The 18291-nt window shown below is 47.7% G+C and overlaps 1 protein-coding gene across 3 annotated transcripts in view; it reads right to left on the bottom strand.

The window, feature by feature from the left end:
* Nucleotides 1-18291, bottom strand: part of FGD5 (FYVE, RhoGEF and PH domain containing 5) — a 466200-nt gene that overhangs the window by 108565 nt on the left and 339344 nt on the right. For all 3 annotated transcript variants that reach the window (XM_085624451.1, XM_085624450.1, XM_085624452.1), the window contains exons 11-12: nt 13755-13826; nt 10129-10197 (exon numbers count right to left, since the gene is read on the bottom strand). In XM_085624451.1, coding sequence (XP_085480577.1) covers nt 10129-10197; nt 13755-13826 — 141 coding nt within the window. The remainder of the gene's footprint in view (nt 1-10128; nt 10198-13754; nt 13827-18291) is intronic.

Genomic DNA, 18291 nt, shown 5'->3' with positions numbered 1-18291 from the left:
ACGGCGTTTGTGTGGAAGGAGGAGCAACAGCTGGAATTCGAGAAGATGAAAGGGGAAATATGCGATGCAGTACCCATTCAAGGGTTCGACCCAATGGCACCTACGGTGCTAACCACGGACGCGAGCGACCGAGGTCTTGGGGCAGTACTAACTCAAAGATCCGCACAAGGGACGACTTCCACAATCAGCTTTGCGTCCCGCACGCTGGCGGACAATGAACGCAAATTCAGCGTAATTGAGAAAGAAATGCTGGCGGTGGTGTGGGCCGTGGAAAGGTTCCGACAGTTCCTGTGGGGAGGTAGATTCCTCCTACGAACAGACCACAAACCACTCGTAAAGGTACTCACGTCCAACGGCCACGAGCACGCAACACCGAGAATCGCCAAGATGACGCTACGACTCCTCGACTACGTGTACGACGTGGAGTACATACCTGGGACTAGGAACAGAGTAGCGGACTATCTAAGCAGAGCAGCTGCAAAGGAATCTGCAGAGACTCAAGACGCAGAAAGTTGGGCAGAGTACGCAGTGGCGTTCATGGGCGACCATGAAAGGGCCATAAGCAGGCAGGAGTGGGAAGAAGAGTATGAGTCAGACGAGAAGGTGAAGGCAGTCAAGGTGTATGTGACCCAAGGGTGGCCGGAGAAGAGGCTACTTGGAGAAGAGCTCAAACAGTACTGGGAGGTCAGAGAAGAACTGTCGTTGGGGGACGACCCCTGTTTTCTGTTCCGGGGCGACAAAGTAGTGAATTCGAGAAGATGAAAGGGGAAATATGCGATGCAGTACCCATTCAAGGGTTCGACCCAATGGCACCTACGGTGCTAACCACGGACGCGAGCGACCGAGGTCTTGGGGCAGTACTAACTCAAAGATCCGCACAAGGGACGACTTCCACAATCAGCTTTGCGTCCCGCACGCTGGCGGACAATGAACGCAAATTCAGCGTAATTGAGAAAGAAATGCTGGCGGTGGTGTGGGCCGTGGAAAGGTTCCGACAGTTCCTGTGGGGAGGTAGATTCCTCCTACGAACAGACCACAAACCACTCGTAAAGGTACTCACGTCCAACGGCCACGAGCACGCAACACCGAGAATCGCCAAGATGACGCTACGACTCCTCGACTACGTGTACGACGTGGAGTACATACCTGGGACCAGGAACAGAGTAGCGGACTATCTAAGCAGAGCAGCTGCAAAGGAATCTGCAGAGACTCAAGACGCAGAAAGTTGGGCAGAGTACGCAGTGGCGTTCATGGGCGACCATGAAAGGGCCATAAGCAGGCAGGAGTGGGAAGAAGAGTATGAGTCAGACGAGAAGGTGAAGGCAGTCAAGGTGTATGTGACCCAAGGGTGGCCGGAGAAGAGGCTACTTGGAGAAGAGCTCAAACAGTACTGGGAGGTCAGAGAAGAACTGTCGTTGGGGGACGACCCCTGTTTTCTGTTCCGGGGCGACAAAGTAGTGCCTCCGCAGATGTTGCGACCTAGAGTGGTGGCCATCGCCCATGAAGGGCATTTGGGAATTGTGAAGACGAAGGAAAGAGTAAAGGAGGACTACTGGTGGCCAGGTCTAGACCTCGCAGTGGAACGTCATGTCAGAGCATGCGAACAATGCAGCAATGCGGACAAGACACAGAGGGTGCTGCGTCCACCGCTGGGGCGTTTCGAATGTCCGGGAAATCCTTGGGAAGAAATCTCGGTTGATGTTCTGGGCCCGATACAAGATGCCAGCGGTACCCAAAAGTACCTCACCGTGGTCGTCGACAGGTACTCGAAGTGGCCAGAAGTCCACGTGGATGAGAACGCGGAGACGGACACCATCTTAGGATTCCTCACGGACGTATTCATCAGAGAAGGCATCCCCAAGGGGATCCTAAGCGACAACGGCCCACAGTTCACGTCGACCAAATGGGAGGCCTTCATGGACAGGAATGGAATAACGGTCAGGCGCACGCCGGTCTACCACCCCGCGGGGAACGGAGCGGTGGAGAGATTCAATAGAGTAATTATGGGGTCGGTGCAAGCGGCCATCAGTCAGGGTACGAGCTGGGAGAAGGAACTTAAACGACTACTGTGGGCATACAGGATAACTCCTACAGCCCGTTCAGAATACTGAGAGGGAGAGAACCTTTCACCAGAGACAACGTGGCCTGGAAGAAACTCACAGTGCAGAGTCATTGGTCACCGGCAGTGGTGCGCAAGAATTTGGAAAGGGCGCAGGCCGTGTACACAGACTATTACGACTCAAGGCATAACACCAAGGAAATAGCACTGGAGAGAGGGGAGTGGGTGAGGGTGAAATTGCCAACGCCCGGGAAGAAAGGGGACAGCAAATTCACACCCCCATTCCAAGTAGTGGAACCATACTCCACATCAGCGTTACTTAGCGACGGCAAGATATGGGCCCAAGATCGTATGGCGAGGTGTGCCAGGGCTGAGGAAACAGAACAAAGGAAGGAACCGAACAGCACAGACAGAGCCAGATCCACACCGGATACAGAAGGCGAAAAGAGGAGACCCGAAGAAGGAGCGGGAAGTTCCCCTCAGGGGACATGGAGCCCCTGAGGGAGGAGTCAGGACGCAAGGACAAGGTGATCAAGAGATATTGGAGGAGAAGGAGTTGGGTGGTCCAGAACTCCGAGAAGCGAGTGGGGCGGCGTTCCCGAGTGGGGTAGACACCACCCCGACCGCGGGCGCAGAAGGCAGGAGAACACGCTGTGGGAGGAGAATAATGCTGCCACGAAGATTCGAAGAGTTCAGCCTGGATCACAAGTAAGACTGTTCACGTTGAAGAGGGGACTTGGTATGTTGTGTTTATAAAGGAGGGAGATGTGGTGTAGCGGTCTAGTCTACGGCGCACTACGTGCGACGTCAGCGGACTTCCGGTGGCGGCCATTTTGGAATCGGCATTAGCGCGCCGATTCAAACGCGATCAGAGCTCCGAACCGGCGCTCCTGCACAGAGGTTATGTTTAGTGAATAAAACCCCCCTTTTACTGCAGACACGTGTAGCGTCTTCTGTGGGAGAGGAGTAACACTGGGAAAGAGCACTACATTACAAATCCCATTTAGATGTATTGTTTATAAACAAGTCCCACCTGAATGTCCTGGACAGCTGGCAAGGATTCAGATTGAGAAGCATGCACGTGCGGGTGCTTGGCATTGCACTGTATACACCGTATGACGGCGGCCATCTTAAGATGGTATGTATGTCCTTGAGTAAACACGCTGTATGCGTTTACGTACCACAGTTTGAGCGTACTCTAACAACATAGCGGTGGTACAGAGGGATGCTTTGCCTCTCAGAGATGTCTGCCCCTCCCCTCTGAGGTGCTCAGGGCTTTGACTTCTAACAAACGGGACATTTCCATCGAGCAAGGTGACAAATGGGCTGTCAGCGGGTTTTTATTCAGTGTGCTTATTGCTTCATAAATTACCCTCCCAGCTCATGTTAATCTAATCATCAGCGCGGTGACGTTGCCACACTGTGCTGATCACATTACAGTTTCTAGAGAATTCTGTCTCGTGCACGTGCGTCCTCCTCACGCGGGAAATGCATCATGTCTTTATTAAAGGGGGGGCGGGAGCGTGCGGCTTAGCTGTGGACACCACTGCGGCCAGGCCTAGCGACCATTGGGGCTCCCCAGAAAACACTTCAATGGGCAATATAGCGTAAACTCAATACTTACCCCAAAACCTTCAACATACCATAAAACATCCAGAGGAAACTTTTTTGGCATCACAGAAGGATGCTTTTTTGTAGGCATACGCTGTAAATAGATGTATGTTAACCAGATAAGGGTCAAAGTCATGTGGGAAAAGTAACATGCAGTGCACATAAGCTGTCACTATAAGCATGTGAAAAAGCACAACCAGTTTAACCACCAGCACTTACAAGAATGAAAAAAGCACTGAAAAAAGCAAGCAGGTCTCTCCTTTTGGCTTTGCCAATGCCTTTTTTCTGATGCTGTTTACCATCTTCAAAATGAAAAATAAAAGTAATTCAAGATGCTGAACAGCATCAGCATAAACAAAAACCTGCACAATGGTCACCATATATGCACTTATATGGTTCATAATGATAGCACACCCAATGTAATGGCGTATATGCTAGGATGTGTCAAAACTCATGCGCACGTATGTATCATCATAACGCTGTTGCAGCAATTTTTTTGTTTTCTAATTTATCATTATAAGATGGGACACGCCTATCTTGGAGCGGTAAATTAAAAAACATTTGTGACTGACTTTTTTTTTTATAACTAGGAATGTCCTTTATTTAGAAACTGTTGCCACCGGACCCAACATAATAGAAAAAACTAATGTAAACAAAAAAAGAACGTGCTGGGGCAGGAGTGCAGCAGGGGGCAGCTGGGGGTGTGAGTAAACTCCATCAAGCAGTAGGAGCAACTGCAAAAATGAGGGGGCTAGAGGAAGTAACGCAGAATATGGGTGGGGGGCTTTAAATAAAACATCAAAAAAAGTTGGGCGGGTGAGAATCGGGCGGGGAAGCAATGGATGAAGCAAACAAACAGATAGAGCGGGGGTAGAGGTAGGTGAGTCAACAAGTTAACGGGGAAATACGATCTCGAGCCAAGGGTCTAGCTTGGCTCTAAGAGCCTGTGCAAACATGAAAATATTTGGTATGTAAATTGTGCAACAAACATAATGTCAAAGTATAATGTCTCTTCCAAATTCAAAAAAGGTCTTTCTTTAACACTTTAGAACATCAGATTATACCACTGCATTGTGAGGTATTTATTAAATGGGTTTAAACATTAACCTAGAAGCATTCCAGCCCACTCCCATGATATGCGATTACTGAACTAATGGACAAGTCAGTTGTCACGTGCACCCTATATGTGGCCTAGGTTCTTCGGATTCACGAGGCAAGTTTGTAGTCTATTCAATCAAATGCAAGAGAGGCGCACATTCTGAGCCCAGTGTTTAAAGTGCTCCCCTATGTGATAGTGAAGACCCAGAAGAAATAGTGAAATAAAATATTTTCCTAGTATCAAACGATTTGGTCAGTCAGGGAAGCCAGGATTAACCATAGGATTTCTGGATTCACACTGTGAAATTCAGCCACTAGATGGGTACCTCTTTCTCCTGTTTTACATCAAAGGTTAATGGTTTGTCTTAAATTCCTGGCACGTGAGGTTAGAACTTGGGCGGCAGGCAAGAACAACATGAAAGCTTGGCTCGTTTTGGGCTCAACGATAGAGTAACACCCCGAACTCCGCCAGAGCCAGCCCTCTGGCTCGAGCTGTCAGTGACTTGCATACGTGTATGAGAGGCAATGGGGTTGGTAGTGAGAGGGGAGAGGCAGCCCACATGGTATAGAGCAAGAAATGGTGAAAGAACAAAGTAGTTCACTGATGTGGAGCAGTGGAATGATACCAGTCATCCAATCAAAAGGACGGCAAAGAAGCTATGATCAGGGGAGGGGCAAAAACAAGCAGGGAAAGGGAAGCCATTGAGTAAGAAGCAAGGAAATTAGTCTGAACATAAAACCAACCAATGGTAAGAAACAGGCTGACCGTAAGCCAACTCTAAGTATTGGTATTCTACGCAATAGATCTTTGACAACACTCTATTAAAAGCTGTCTATAGGCGAAATATAAAAAGATACTTTGATAGAAGCAAATGCAAAGTAGAAAACTGCTAAATTTAAGAAAGCCAATAATTGTGAACTGTTCAAACTTGATTCATATAAGTTATACACACCCCCAGCTGTAGCTCAGCAGTCCACCTTAAAAACAAAGCAGGTGCATATGGCCTTGTTTAGTTATCCACTGTCCCAGTGTTATTAGGGAAACCCCCATGGGTAATTTAAAGGGACCATCGGGTGATCTCAAAATCTCATTATTTCTCATCGGGAAACAGCGTTTGCAATGCTGGTAATACCACGCGGATAAGTTACAACGCGGACGTTACATCGTCCACGTTGTTACCACGCATGGCATTACATCACAAGTTGTTTCTACGACTTGCGCTAGAAGGCACGCAACACCAGGGAATGTGTTGGATTTTAAATCCAACACCTTCCCTGCTGTTCCACTAACTGGAGTAGGAATAGTAATTTTTACTATTCCTAAATCCAGTGCGCCATCTAGCGCAAGTCGTATAAATGACTTGCGATGTAAAGCCATGTGTGGTAACAACGCGGACGATGTAACGTCCGCGTTGTAACCTACTGCAGGGTAATGGATGGCGTAGTAACGTCATACATTCGTTATTATCACACAAAGCAACATTCTAGAATACCATTTGTTGGTGATTGTTAGCAGTCTGGAATAGGTAGAGGGTACAGTTTTTTCTTTTTTATTTCTTTACACTGAATGGTTAAACAAAGGGGTTTATATCACATCCTGGGTAGGCATGCATTCACCTGTGGGGTACCGAAGATGAGATGTTACCAGAGCGCTCCAAGACACTTTCTCTGTGTTTTTCTTGCTCTTTGTGCGTCTCTACACTTTGACCCTTTGTTTTAACCCACAATATTTATTTTTAAATGTTCCAGCCTCTCTTTTCATGGTGTGCTTTAAGGACATGAGAAATAGACAGCATACACCTTTGGACACAAAACAGCATTTTCAAACCTAAAATTCAGCGTACAACTGAGGGCAGAATGTTGGCTGACAGAGTGAGGCATTACAAGCTACATCTTGCCCTGGGGGCGGGGCGGGTGGGGCCTGTGGCCCTTTCTAAAAGCCACTTTACTAATCCGATTTTCCCGACGGTAAAACAGGTCTGGTTATCTAACACCCAGAAGTTCCAGATGTGGGAACGCTGGCCCACTTATGTTTGTGGGTAGCGGAATTCCACTCTGCGGAACTTGTGATAAGGGCCTCAATAAATAAATACACACATGAATAAATAAATAATGTGGTAGAGCTTCCTGCTATGTAAGATGGGAGTTGAAGGGGTGTCACTGTTGTTGAAGTCTAACAGGTGACTGCATGAGAGACATAGAGACAAAGAGAGCGATGTGTGTGTATAGAGAGTATGTTTGTGTTGCGTGTGTGCGTGTGTGTGTGTGTGTGTGTATAGAGTATGTTTGTAATGCATGCGTATGTGTGTGTATGTACCGAGAGTATGTGTCATACTTGTGTGCATGATTGTGTGTGTGCGAGTATGTATAGAGTATGTTTGTGTCGTATGCGTGTGCGTGTGTTTATATAGCTTGTGTGTGTGTACGTGCAGAGAGAGCGCGAGAGCATGTCTGTGTTGCATGTGTGTGTGTGTCTCCGTGTCCAGCACTAGGACCCCACCCCTGCGGCCCTGCCGAGTGACTTCCGCATCCTTGTAAACAGGGGCTGGGCGCAGGAAACAGGCGCTCAGATGAACACAGCAAACATCCTGGCAGGAAGCAGCAGCGCCTCGGAGTAGAACTGGCTGGAACAGCCTCAGCAGAAAACGGGCTTGGGATGGGAAGGATGTGGGGTGCCAGGCCGAGGTGACGTCACAAAACAGGCACGAGGAGGGCCTTGGGGTGTCATGTCACTCAGGTACCCACCCATGTCCATAGTGCCCATACTCAAAGTCCTGCCCTCAAATAACTCCCGAGCACACAATAATCAAGCTAGGTAGCAGAGTGCATGCTGTGCTGTGTGATTTACAGGACTCGGAGAGGCTCCCTTCACGGCAGGAAATAACAGACATTGGTGGTGATTCAGCCACCTGTGGGAACAAAGTCCGTGCTGGATAGAAACCAGGGCCACCAGGCTGTAATGTTATGTGCTTATGTGTTCTACAGACAGTGACGGAATTCTCAAACCCAACCAAGGAACTAGGGCCGGTGCCTGACCGGACTCATTCTGGGCAAGAGTCGTGTCCACCAGCCACTCCGCATGGAAGAACTCACCGATCACCTTTCCTGAGTCACGCCTTTAACCAAGCACCCCCAAAACCGTTCATACCACTACGTTCCCCTTCTCCACCAACCTTCTTAAATTGCAAGCATGAGCACCCATCGCACCACTGGTTCTTCCACGTCGATTGCCAATGTCCTAACTCTTACCTCCTACACCTAGGGCGGGAACGGTGCTTGACTAACTCCTCTCCCACCTACACCTGATGCGGGAGCGGTGCTTGACTAACTCTTCTCCCACCTACACCTAGGGCGGGAGAGGTGCTTGACTAACTCCTCTCCCACCGACACCTAGGGCGGGAGCGGTGCTTGACTAACCTCTCTCCCACCTACACCTAATGCGGGAGCGGTGCTTGACTAACTCCTCTCCCACCTACACCTAGGGCGGGAGCGGTGATTGACTAACTCCTCTCCCACCTACACCTAGGGCTGGAGCGGTGCTTGACTAACTCCTCTCCCACCTACACCTAGGGCGGGAGCGGTGCTTGACTAACTCCTCTCCCACCTACACCGAGGGCGGGAGCGGTGCTTGACTAACTCCTCTCCCACCTACACCTAATGCGGGAGCGGTGCTTGACTAACTCCTCTCCCACCTACACCTAGGGCGGGAGCGGTGCTTGACTAACTCCTCTCCCACCTACACCTAGGGCGGGAGCGGTGCTTGACTAACTCCTCTCCCACCTACACCTAGGGCGGGAGCGGTGCTTGACTAACTCCTCTCCCACCTACACCTAGGGCAGGAGCGGTGCTTGACTAACTCCTCTCCCACCTACACCTAGGGCGGGAGCGGTGCTTGACTAACTCCTCTCCCAAGTAGACAACTGAGGTGAACCAGTCCACAATGCTCAGAAAGCTCTGTGTTGTGAAATGAAAGCACTAGGACCTGGTATCCCAGATCACATGGAGTCACCTGGTGCTCTAAAACTCTTTTAAATGCTGTGGTGCAAGCTGCACGCAGCAGGCCATCCGCTGTGGCACACATCAGTTACTGTGGGGCTTAAATCTCCTCTTCATCTCCCACGTCATGTTTGAGCCCTTGAGTTGGTAATCTGCTTCGAGAGTTCCTAAAAGAGACAGTATGGTTCGTATTCTCGTTCAAGAATTAAAATCCCTTAATTCTCTGTCCTTTCTTTTTCCATTGTCATCTTTTTTTAAATCTTGGTAACTGGACAGGGCAGTCTGGTTTGATGTAACTATACTTCTTCCAGGGTTGCTTTTACTTTCTTCTGGCAGCGCACCCTCTCTTTCTGTGGGTGATGGCCACGTTCTTCTCTGTGATCTGTCTCTGGGACTGATATAGAAGTCGACAACAGGCTTCATGTATGTGTCCCCTCAACACATCTATGCACCTGAGGACAGAAAGATCCACATTAGGGGAGAGTGTGTAGCCTTACGGCTAGAGCGGTCGACCTTGAAGCTGGGGAACCGGGTCCGAGTCTCGGCAATGACGTTCAGCATCCTCTGATTCTGGGCAAATCACTTAATCTCCCCGTGCCTAACAAAAATGAATGTGCCCATCTGTAACAAAACTGGTGCTCATGTAAAACACTCTGATATCTTTGGGTCGAGTTCGCGCTATATAAAACTCAAAAATTATTTTAGAAAAACGTCACAAGTGGAAGTGATTGGCTTTATTATATGGAATCACTTCAGGCTTACTGATGACAAGCATTTATTCTTTTGAAGAGGTATTGTAAGGCAGCTACCAGCTAAACTGTGAAGTATGTGCTTTTAAAAGACAGGTATAAAAAAAACTGCACTATCTATAGTCTGGATGTTACTAAAATCTATATTCTGAAAACACTTTTTTTAATCATTATATCATTTTGTAGCAGCCGATCTTATACTGTGTGAAGCGCCACTTTAAAATAATGACTTACATGTTCATAGTGCTTTCTGTCATAGACTGGGACTTCGTAGCACTAAACATACACAAGTCACTACTCTCCACTGCACCAACCAGGATTCAATCCTGTGGCTCTCTGGTGCAGTGCATTAACTAATAGAGGTTTCACAATGTACAATAGTGCATTTCTCACTGATTACTTTGAATTTAATTTAATTTAAGCTGTGCTTTATTCTTTTTGGTACTTACCTGAAGGTGAAAGATGAAAACATTTACAGAATATTTTGGTTTTTTAGCCACACCTTAGACCACGCCCACACACTCTCTCACCCCAACCTAATTGCGCGCAGCAGCACAGTCCCATACTTTTGTTAATGCACATCGATCACTGCTCCTGTAGATGATGTATCCTTACCAAGAAGAGATGTCGCGGATGCCGATTCTTGCCAGACACTTTCACCAGGGTACCTTCTTTCACAAACTCCTGAGGGAGAAATAGAGGCATCTCAATATTTAAATAGAACTCACTTCTGCGCATGCACCGTGTCCCCTTGTGTTTATCTCATTTCATGGGAGTAGGACACCAAGGGTACAAGAGTGGGAAATTCAGTACCTGCCTTTGGACTGCTGCTTTGTTATTGACTCCTCCCTGACATTATGTAGTTGATTATGAGTTAGCCAGGGTGGTATCCCCAGGGCAGACACTGCCTGTCCAATTCCAGGGCACCTGCTGCAACCACATGCACATTCCTGGGTGCAGAAACCCCAAGCTCAATTCTACCCAGTGTGTTTCTTCCCTTTGAGTAAAACCACTTTGGACTCCAGGGCCGGGGCTGAAAGCGCCAGCAGTGTCCAGCCCCTACCTGACCCTTTGGTCACCATGGAAGGTGTGGGAGGTCATGGCATGCTCTTTCCAGCCACAGAAGAGCAGGATCTAATTTTTAAACTCCTCCAGACCTCTTACTGCTGTCCGGCGACCCACAATATCCCCTTCCACTTATCACTTGTTGACTACAGATGGTAATAAAAAGTGCTAAGATGCGTCTATTGCCGGCCACGTCAAAACGCTTTTACAATTGCTGGGGGAGAGTGCGAGGCATCTCGGAGTGAGGGAGGGCTCCCAACATAGCCGATGTAGATGCCTCCTGCCCAACCACCCCACCAGCTTGACATAGACAGGACTGACCACGTCACACCGCTTTTGTTTGAAAAAAACCTTTACCCATGTTGTACAGTAGCCACTCTGCTGTGCATCGAGGCTAAAAGACATTGACAAAGCCAGTCGCCCTCGCATAGGCGAAACCCATTGGCATCGCCAATTCTTGGCTTAGGTTGGAAGTTTTTATTTTGCATTCACGGCTTGTGGCCATTAGTGAAGCTCACACGTGTGAGGCACTGATGCTGCCCAGGCAGGCAGTATTAGCCACAGACGGCACTAGCAGCCCATTAAGGGACACCTCAATGCACAATTAATTAAAACAGGGGCATCCTTTCCGCATGCTTGGGCCTCAGTTCCCCCTGTTCGCAGTGTTCGAAGTGCTGCAGTGAATTAGACTTAGACCTCATGGGCTGCCACTTAATTGGTGTTGGTCTCTAACCTTGGCTTTCCTCCAGGCCAGCACAAAGCAATGCAGAGGAACACACGGTGCACCCAAACAATATGTAGGAAAAACCAAGGGTACTGTTATCCCTACAGTGGTTTCATTGTATGCGCTGTACTGATCATGTGTGCTATGCTATGTGTTGATGTGGTAATCCGGTGCTCATGGGCTACATAGAAAAAAAGGCGGTGCACAGCAGAGAGGGAGGGGGTTTTGAGGGGGGGATAGCCTTCACATAAATGCACTTTTATGGAGTGCTGCAACTACAACAAAAAGAAGCTCTGAAAAGTGTGAGTAGCGGAACGACACTGGGCAAGGAAGTAGAAGTTGGACAAACACATGAAGAGGAAGTGAAGCCAATACATGCTGAGCAAAGAGAAGCAAGGTGATGAGAGTGACAATGAAGTCAAGCAACTGGAGGGCTCCAAGCCCCCTAAAAGTAAACAAAATGTCTTGCAAGCGATAGTGCATGCGCTGTCTCATGCAAGTCCTAACAAGGAGTATGGAGAATGCTGTGACGTCATGAGTATCCCAGCTGCTATACAGGGACGGTGAGTATCCCACCTGCTATACACGGTGTTTAAGTTGTCCACAGAAATTCCTGAAATATTTAAACTAATGCTGCAGGCATACAATATCAGGGGGGACTCAGTGAAAGGTGTGATTATAGACAGAAGCGTAGAGATTTTTGTGATATTGACACCAGCAAGGCAATCCATCTAATAGGTGCTGAGGTGACTAGGACCTCCCAGATTCCTGTTATTTTTGGGGGGATCTAGGTAAACCAAAAATTGCCTGCAACATTTACCACCAGTGCATGGAGCTTCTTGTAATGATCAGGGCAAATAAATGTCAATAAAAAATCAATTTGTGCCCAGCCAGTGTCTATCAGTGGCTGAAAGGGTGGCTCTATCACTGAAGTAATACTGCAAAGAAATAAGCCTACCAGACCCACTGCCAACACCTTCATGATGTCAGCTGTGGGGAAGGCAGATGTATGCCCCCTGAAGTGTACATGGGCAAGGTTCTTTTATTGAGTAAGCAATAAACCCGATGCCATCCTGGGTATCTGAACGTTACTTAGAGGACACTTAGAGGACACAGCTGGACATTGACCTCGAGTTCCAAGACTGAAGAGATAATTAATCAATTTAGAAAAAATAATTGCAGTGAAAGTTGTCCATGTCTATCTGTGCTCACAAGACTGCTGAAAGACGTAGGTAGATGATGCAGTCGTTACCTGATGCAATGCCATGCCGTATGGTGTAGGCGAAAAACCCGAAATGTCTACTTTAGCTGCTGGTTTTAAGTATACCAAGCCCCTCCTGGTCAGGCAGGAAGATTCTGAAGCACTGCACCTTAAATGCACAGTAATATGAGGTAGATCTGGCATGAGTCAGTTCCTCATGATCTAAAAGCTACTTAGCTTATCTTGCACCATCTTCCTATTTAGATGTCCTCAGTGGCACATGTCGCCATTGCTCGTCATAACATTACTTTGGTATGCAATCGATTAGTGCCTACTACTTTTTAAAAGATCACCTTTCTTCTATCCTACCTTTTGACCTACCCCCTTCTTATCCTGTAGGCCATTAGAAGCAGTGGCCAGTTACTTATAGATTTGACTTGGAACTAAGGCTTAAATCCAGAAGTGTTATGCGTTACTCTTTCCCTGCTGCTATGACAAGAACATCTCCCCTGTGGTCCTACGCAGTTCATCGGCGTGGAAGACTCGACAAAATAAGAGATGGGGTAGCTCTCCAAAACCTTAAGAGGTCATGGATTGACCAGCGCCTATAGACACCCAGGGGTGATATTCCATTGTCAAATGTGGTAAGTAGTAATGTTATGAGCATACTAGTAGTATCAGCTGTAACAGTAGCACTAGTAGTACTATTAGCAGTAGTAATGGTAGTAGTCATAGTGTGTCAATAGATGTAGGACTAGAAGTAATATTATTGGTAGTATTATTAATATTAGTCGTAGTAATGTTATTAATATTAGCTGTAGTAATGGTATTAGAAGTAGTAGCACTAGACGTATTAGTGGTGACGGTAGTACTACTCGTGGTATTAGTACTAATAATGGTGGTAGGGGTAATATGTTAGTGGGAGTAATAATATTTGTAGTATTATTAGTATTCGTTGTAGTAATATAATTAGCATTAGTAGTTCTAGTAGTATTAGTGGTAACAGTACTACTGTTTATATTGGTAATAAAAAGTAATAATGGTAGTGATACTGGTGATTACAGTAGTATGTTCATCATAGCAGGAGTAAAAGTATTGCCAGTATTAATAATATTAGTTGTAGTGATAGTATTAGCATTAGTAGTAGTCATACAGCATAGAATTATATTTCTACTCCGTCAGAGTAGCGAGGTGTTTAGAAAAGGCGGCTCATTGTTTTTACTGGGGCTCGATTCACCCTCCCGGACTCACCCTTCCAGACTCCAACAGGTTGCTCTGACCCCTCACACTGTGCTCTATATGGACCAGCCTCTGCAGATTTTCCTAGAAAAGAATGAGAAAAAGTTCAGAGAACCACAGTGAAGCACAATACAATCTAAGTGATCCTTTCCCCACTCTTTAGCCCATTAGTCCCTCATCTTGTTGGTTTTGTCCTTGTTCATTTCCAGATTCATCTTTTCTGAGATGCTCAGTTTTCTCAGACAAGGTGAATTACACTCCCTAAGCAGATACTAGTAGAAGAGAAGAGATCATCCATGTTGGAAGATCTGAGGCCTCCCAGGAGTCCATAATAGTCCACTGATGCCACTCCTCCTCCAGACGTTGCAACATTAGGTTCATCATACTCTTGCTGTAGACCACAGCAAATCTATTTTCAATTGCTAAGTATAGCTTTCCACAGTGGCGGCTGGCACGGCTCACGTGTGGCTAGGCAGGGTAGTAGGTGGGGGGCACAATTTTAAAGAAAAAAGAAAAACCACTTACCTTGCCGCCGGGTCCTGCATCTCCGCTCCCCTCCATCTCAGACTCCGGGAAACAGCCAGGTTTCCCTGACCAATCACAACGCTGCAATGCAGCATTGTGATTGGTAAGCACCCAGGCTCCCCTGACCAATCACAATGCTGCAATGCAGCATTGTGATTGGTCCGAAGGCCGTGATTCGGCGCTCAGCCAGGGCCTGGGGGCCTGGGCATGTTCTCCATGCAGGGTGTGATACAGCCTGAATGGAGAACAGGGGGAATGCGCATGACTGTTTTGGGCAGCCGGAGAGGGCTGACCAAACAGTCACTGCGCACTCAGGAGGGTTCTACCACTCCTCCCCTGCTCTGCAGCCCTGCCCCGCCCCCTCACGCCAAGCTGCCGCAGAAGGAGGACAAAATAAAATGACAATAACATCACTTTATTATCATTTTCTTTTACTGCTGCAAGGCAGTGAAGTGACGCTCTCTTAGCCTCTTGGCTCACATTCAACAATCTACTACCGCCTCATTCCAGTAAACATTTTTTATTTTTTTATTTTCTTTATTGATTTTCCAGTTAATACAACAGAAAATCCAGTAAACATTTGACTACGCTCACCAAAAGAAAACCAAATACAGGGCAGATTTATTTTAGCTGAGAGGGTCTTGTATCGCCATGGCGATGGCGCATCCTCTCTGCCAAACTGCCCAATGGACAGTTTGGCCCACCTTAAGTATACTACTCTGTCTCTGCCGACGCAGCGATGCGGCAAGCACAAAGTAAGTGGTTTTATTAATTTATTTATTTAATATGACTCATCCCGTCGTCTGTCGACTTCCACCACGCCCGCACCACCGCTCTTACCTGTACGAGCCGCTACTGATCTTATACACCAGTTTCCATTGACAAATTGCAATGGAAGATATCTGGTGAATACCTCTGGGGTAGATACCTCACGTGGCAGATACAATTACCCCTGGCGTAATTGTATTTGCCAGGTGTGGTAAATACCCCACTCTGTTCCAAACCTGTAATTGATTGATTGACTCCTGAGGCGGAAGCCGGGAGGAATTGCCTGTGATTTTTAGATTCGTAGCATAATTCTGTGTTTTTAACCCTTGTGTCCACTCACTTTGTGCACCTCTTCCTGGTAAAAAACGCCAGCTTAACCCGGTTACAGCAGATTTCAGCTGCTATAGGGAAGGATACCACGGCCGCCTTCGCGGCTCGAACGCTGGGACACGCCCACTCATGAGGCCACGCCCACTCTACCTCCTTCATATACGCCGACGTGCTAGCGCGCCAAAACCTGTAATTGATTGATTGACTCCTGAGGCGGAAGCCGGGAGGAATTGCCTGTGATTTTTAGATTCGTAGCATAATTCTGTGTTTTTAACCCTTGTGTCCACTCACCTTGTGCACCTCTTCCTGGTAAAAACGCCAGCTTAACCCGGTTACAGCAGATTTCAGCTGCTATAGGGAAGGATACCACGGCCGCCTTCGCGGCTCGAACGCTGGGACACGCCCACTCGTGAGGCCACGGCCACTCTACCTCCTTCATATAAGCCGACCTGCTAGCGCGCCAAAACCTGTAATTGATTGATTGACTCCTGAGGCGGAAGCCGGGAGGAATTGCCTGTGATTTTTAGATTCGTAGCATAATTCTGTGTTTTTAACCCTTGTGTCCACTCACTTTGTGCACCTCTTCCTGGTAAAAACGCCAGCTTAACCCGGTTACAGCAGATTTCAGCTGCTATAGGGAAGGATACCACGGCCGCCTTCGCGGCTCGAACGCTGGGACACGCCCACTCGTGAGGCCTCGCCCTCTCAATTCCATCTACAAAATGTGCTCCATACGGAAGCGCAGCGGACGAGCGCAGCGGGCGCGCCGGCAGCGCGCCGAAGGCAAGCCCGTCTGCGCCCGTCCGCGATCGTACGCGGTCCAGGGCCATACCCTATGTTCCTGGGGAGGACCTCATACGATGGAGCCGGCAAGAATTACTAACTTTCCGCTGCAATGTTGCAGAGTCTTGCAAACATAATCTGCGAGTGGAGGATAACAGAGGATGCGAATACTGTCACTTCTCCTATGATCCTGGTAGGAATATGGCCACCACGGACTACATCATGTATTGTGGACTGCTTAATGTACGTTCACTACGGAAACACAAGCTGGATCTACACGATCTACTCACTGAAAAACAGTGGGATCTTGTGTTTCTAACTGAGACATGGTTAGATGAAGGTTCTACACCTGACGCCCTGGAGGCGCTCCCAGAGGGATACACAATACACAGATTGGATAGACCCACAGGCAGAGGAGGGGGCATTGCAATTGTAGCCCAGGAAAGTCTACGATGCCAACTTGACTATTGCCCCATCCTGGACAGCGAGGCTGGGAGCTTCACTATTAAAGTAAATAACGGCTGTACGCTGAAGGGCATGTTAATCTATAGACCCCCAGGCCCTATAGCTAGGTTTGAGGAGAGTCTGGTTGAGGGCATTATGGAGACTGCACTATGTAAAGACAAATTTCTGGTGCTTGGTGATCTTAATCTCCACCTTAACAACCCATTAGACAATGTTAGCAAGAATTTTTGTCAGGCATTAGGAGCCCTCCAACTAAATCAAATTGTAAATGGTCCCACTCATCAGCTAGGACATCTGCTAGATCCTATATTTGTTAACTGGGGGGAAGTAAAAGCCATGACCCCTACCCCTATCCCCTGGTCAGATCATTACATAGTACCTTTCTCTATACGCATTCTGGGAGGAAGATTTCCGCAGTCTACGTCATTGTACCATCTCAGGCGGAGATGGGCTACCTTCTCTCAGCCAAAATTTTGTGAGGCATTGATTAAAGATGGTAGCCCCGGGGGGGATGACGCAGACACGGCCAACACTAATCTTTGTAAGCACATTAATGAGGCGCTAGATTATACAGCTCCTCTCTCAAAAGCTAAATCAGGTGGCCGGGTTCAAAATACTGCCCCATGGTTCAATGATGAGCTACGAGCTAGGAAAGCCGCACTGAAGAGAGTCGAAAGACAATGGCGTGGAGCTTTTTCCAAAGAAACTAGAGAGGCCTATTTGATTGAGAGACGCCTTTACCATGGGCTAATCAGAAAGTCTAAAATTGCATATTACACGGCTAGAATTAGTGAAGCTGGTAACTCGATGAAGGAGCTTTTTTCGCTCTATAAAACCCTTTCGAGTGGAAAACCAGCTACTGCCCCAGACGATTGCTCGCTTGAATCCTGCGATAGGATCGCAGAGTTTTTCGCTGAAAAAATATCTAAAATTTATTCGACATTTCCGATTCAACCCATTAAGGGGACAGAATTTGTGGAAAGCCCCAGGGAATGGGGGGATAGACACAGACTGACCAACTTTGTCACTACTCCTACAGAGGATCATTTAAAAATCTGTCGATCTGTGAAATCAGGATCTCCGCGGGACCCTACCACACCGAAACGTCTAGCGGATAGCCTAGTGGTATTGGAACCTTACATCAGACATCTACTAGACATATCCTTCAGCACAAAGACCGTGCCCAAAGACTGGAAAAAGGCGGTGGTTCTACCCCTCAGGAAGAAACCTAATATCAGTTTCGATAAATTAGAGAACCTCCGGCCAATTTCCCTCTTACCCTACCTGGCCAAAGTGGCTGAAAAAACGGTCAATCTACAATTGATGGATTTCGTGGAAAAGGCTGCCTTACTACATGACACCCAATTTGGTTTCCGTCCCCGCCACTCAACGGAATCAGTGCTTCTGTTGGCTGTGGAGACCCTACGTCAGGGGGCGGATGAGGGTCATACTATGGCCCTCATCCTATTGGATCTGAGTGCAGCATTCAACACTGTAGCTCATACCACCTTGCTACAGTGTCTTAACAATGGAGGAATATCTGGAGCTGCACTTCAATGGATCCAATCGTTCCTGACTGGGAGAAGCTTTCAAGTCCGCCAGGGTGACTACTACTCCAGGGATATAGGATTGGGCCAGGGCGTTCCCCAAGGATCGTCCCTGAGTCCCACCCTTTTTA

The sequence above is a fragment of the Triturus cristatus genome, chromosome 9 (genome assembly GCF_964204655.1).
Source record: "Triturus cristatus chromosome 9, aTriCri1.1, whole genome shotgun sequence".
Taxonomy (NCBI): Eukaryota; Metazoa; Chordata; class Amphibia; order Caudata; family Salamandridae; genus Triturus; species Triturus cristatus.
This window is presented reverse-complemented; position numbering and strand designations above follow the sequence as displayed.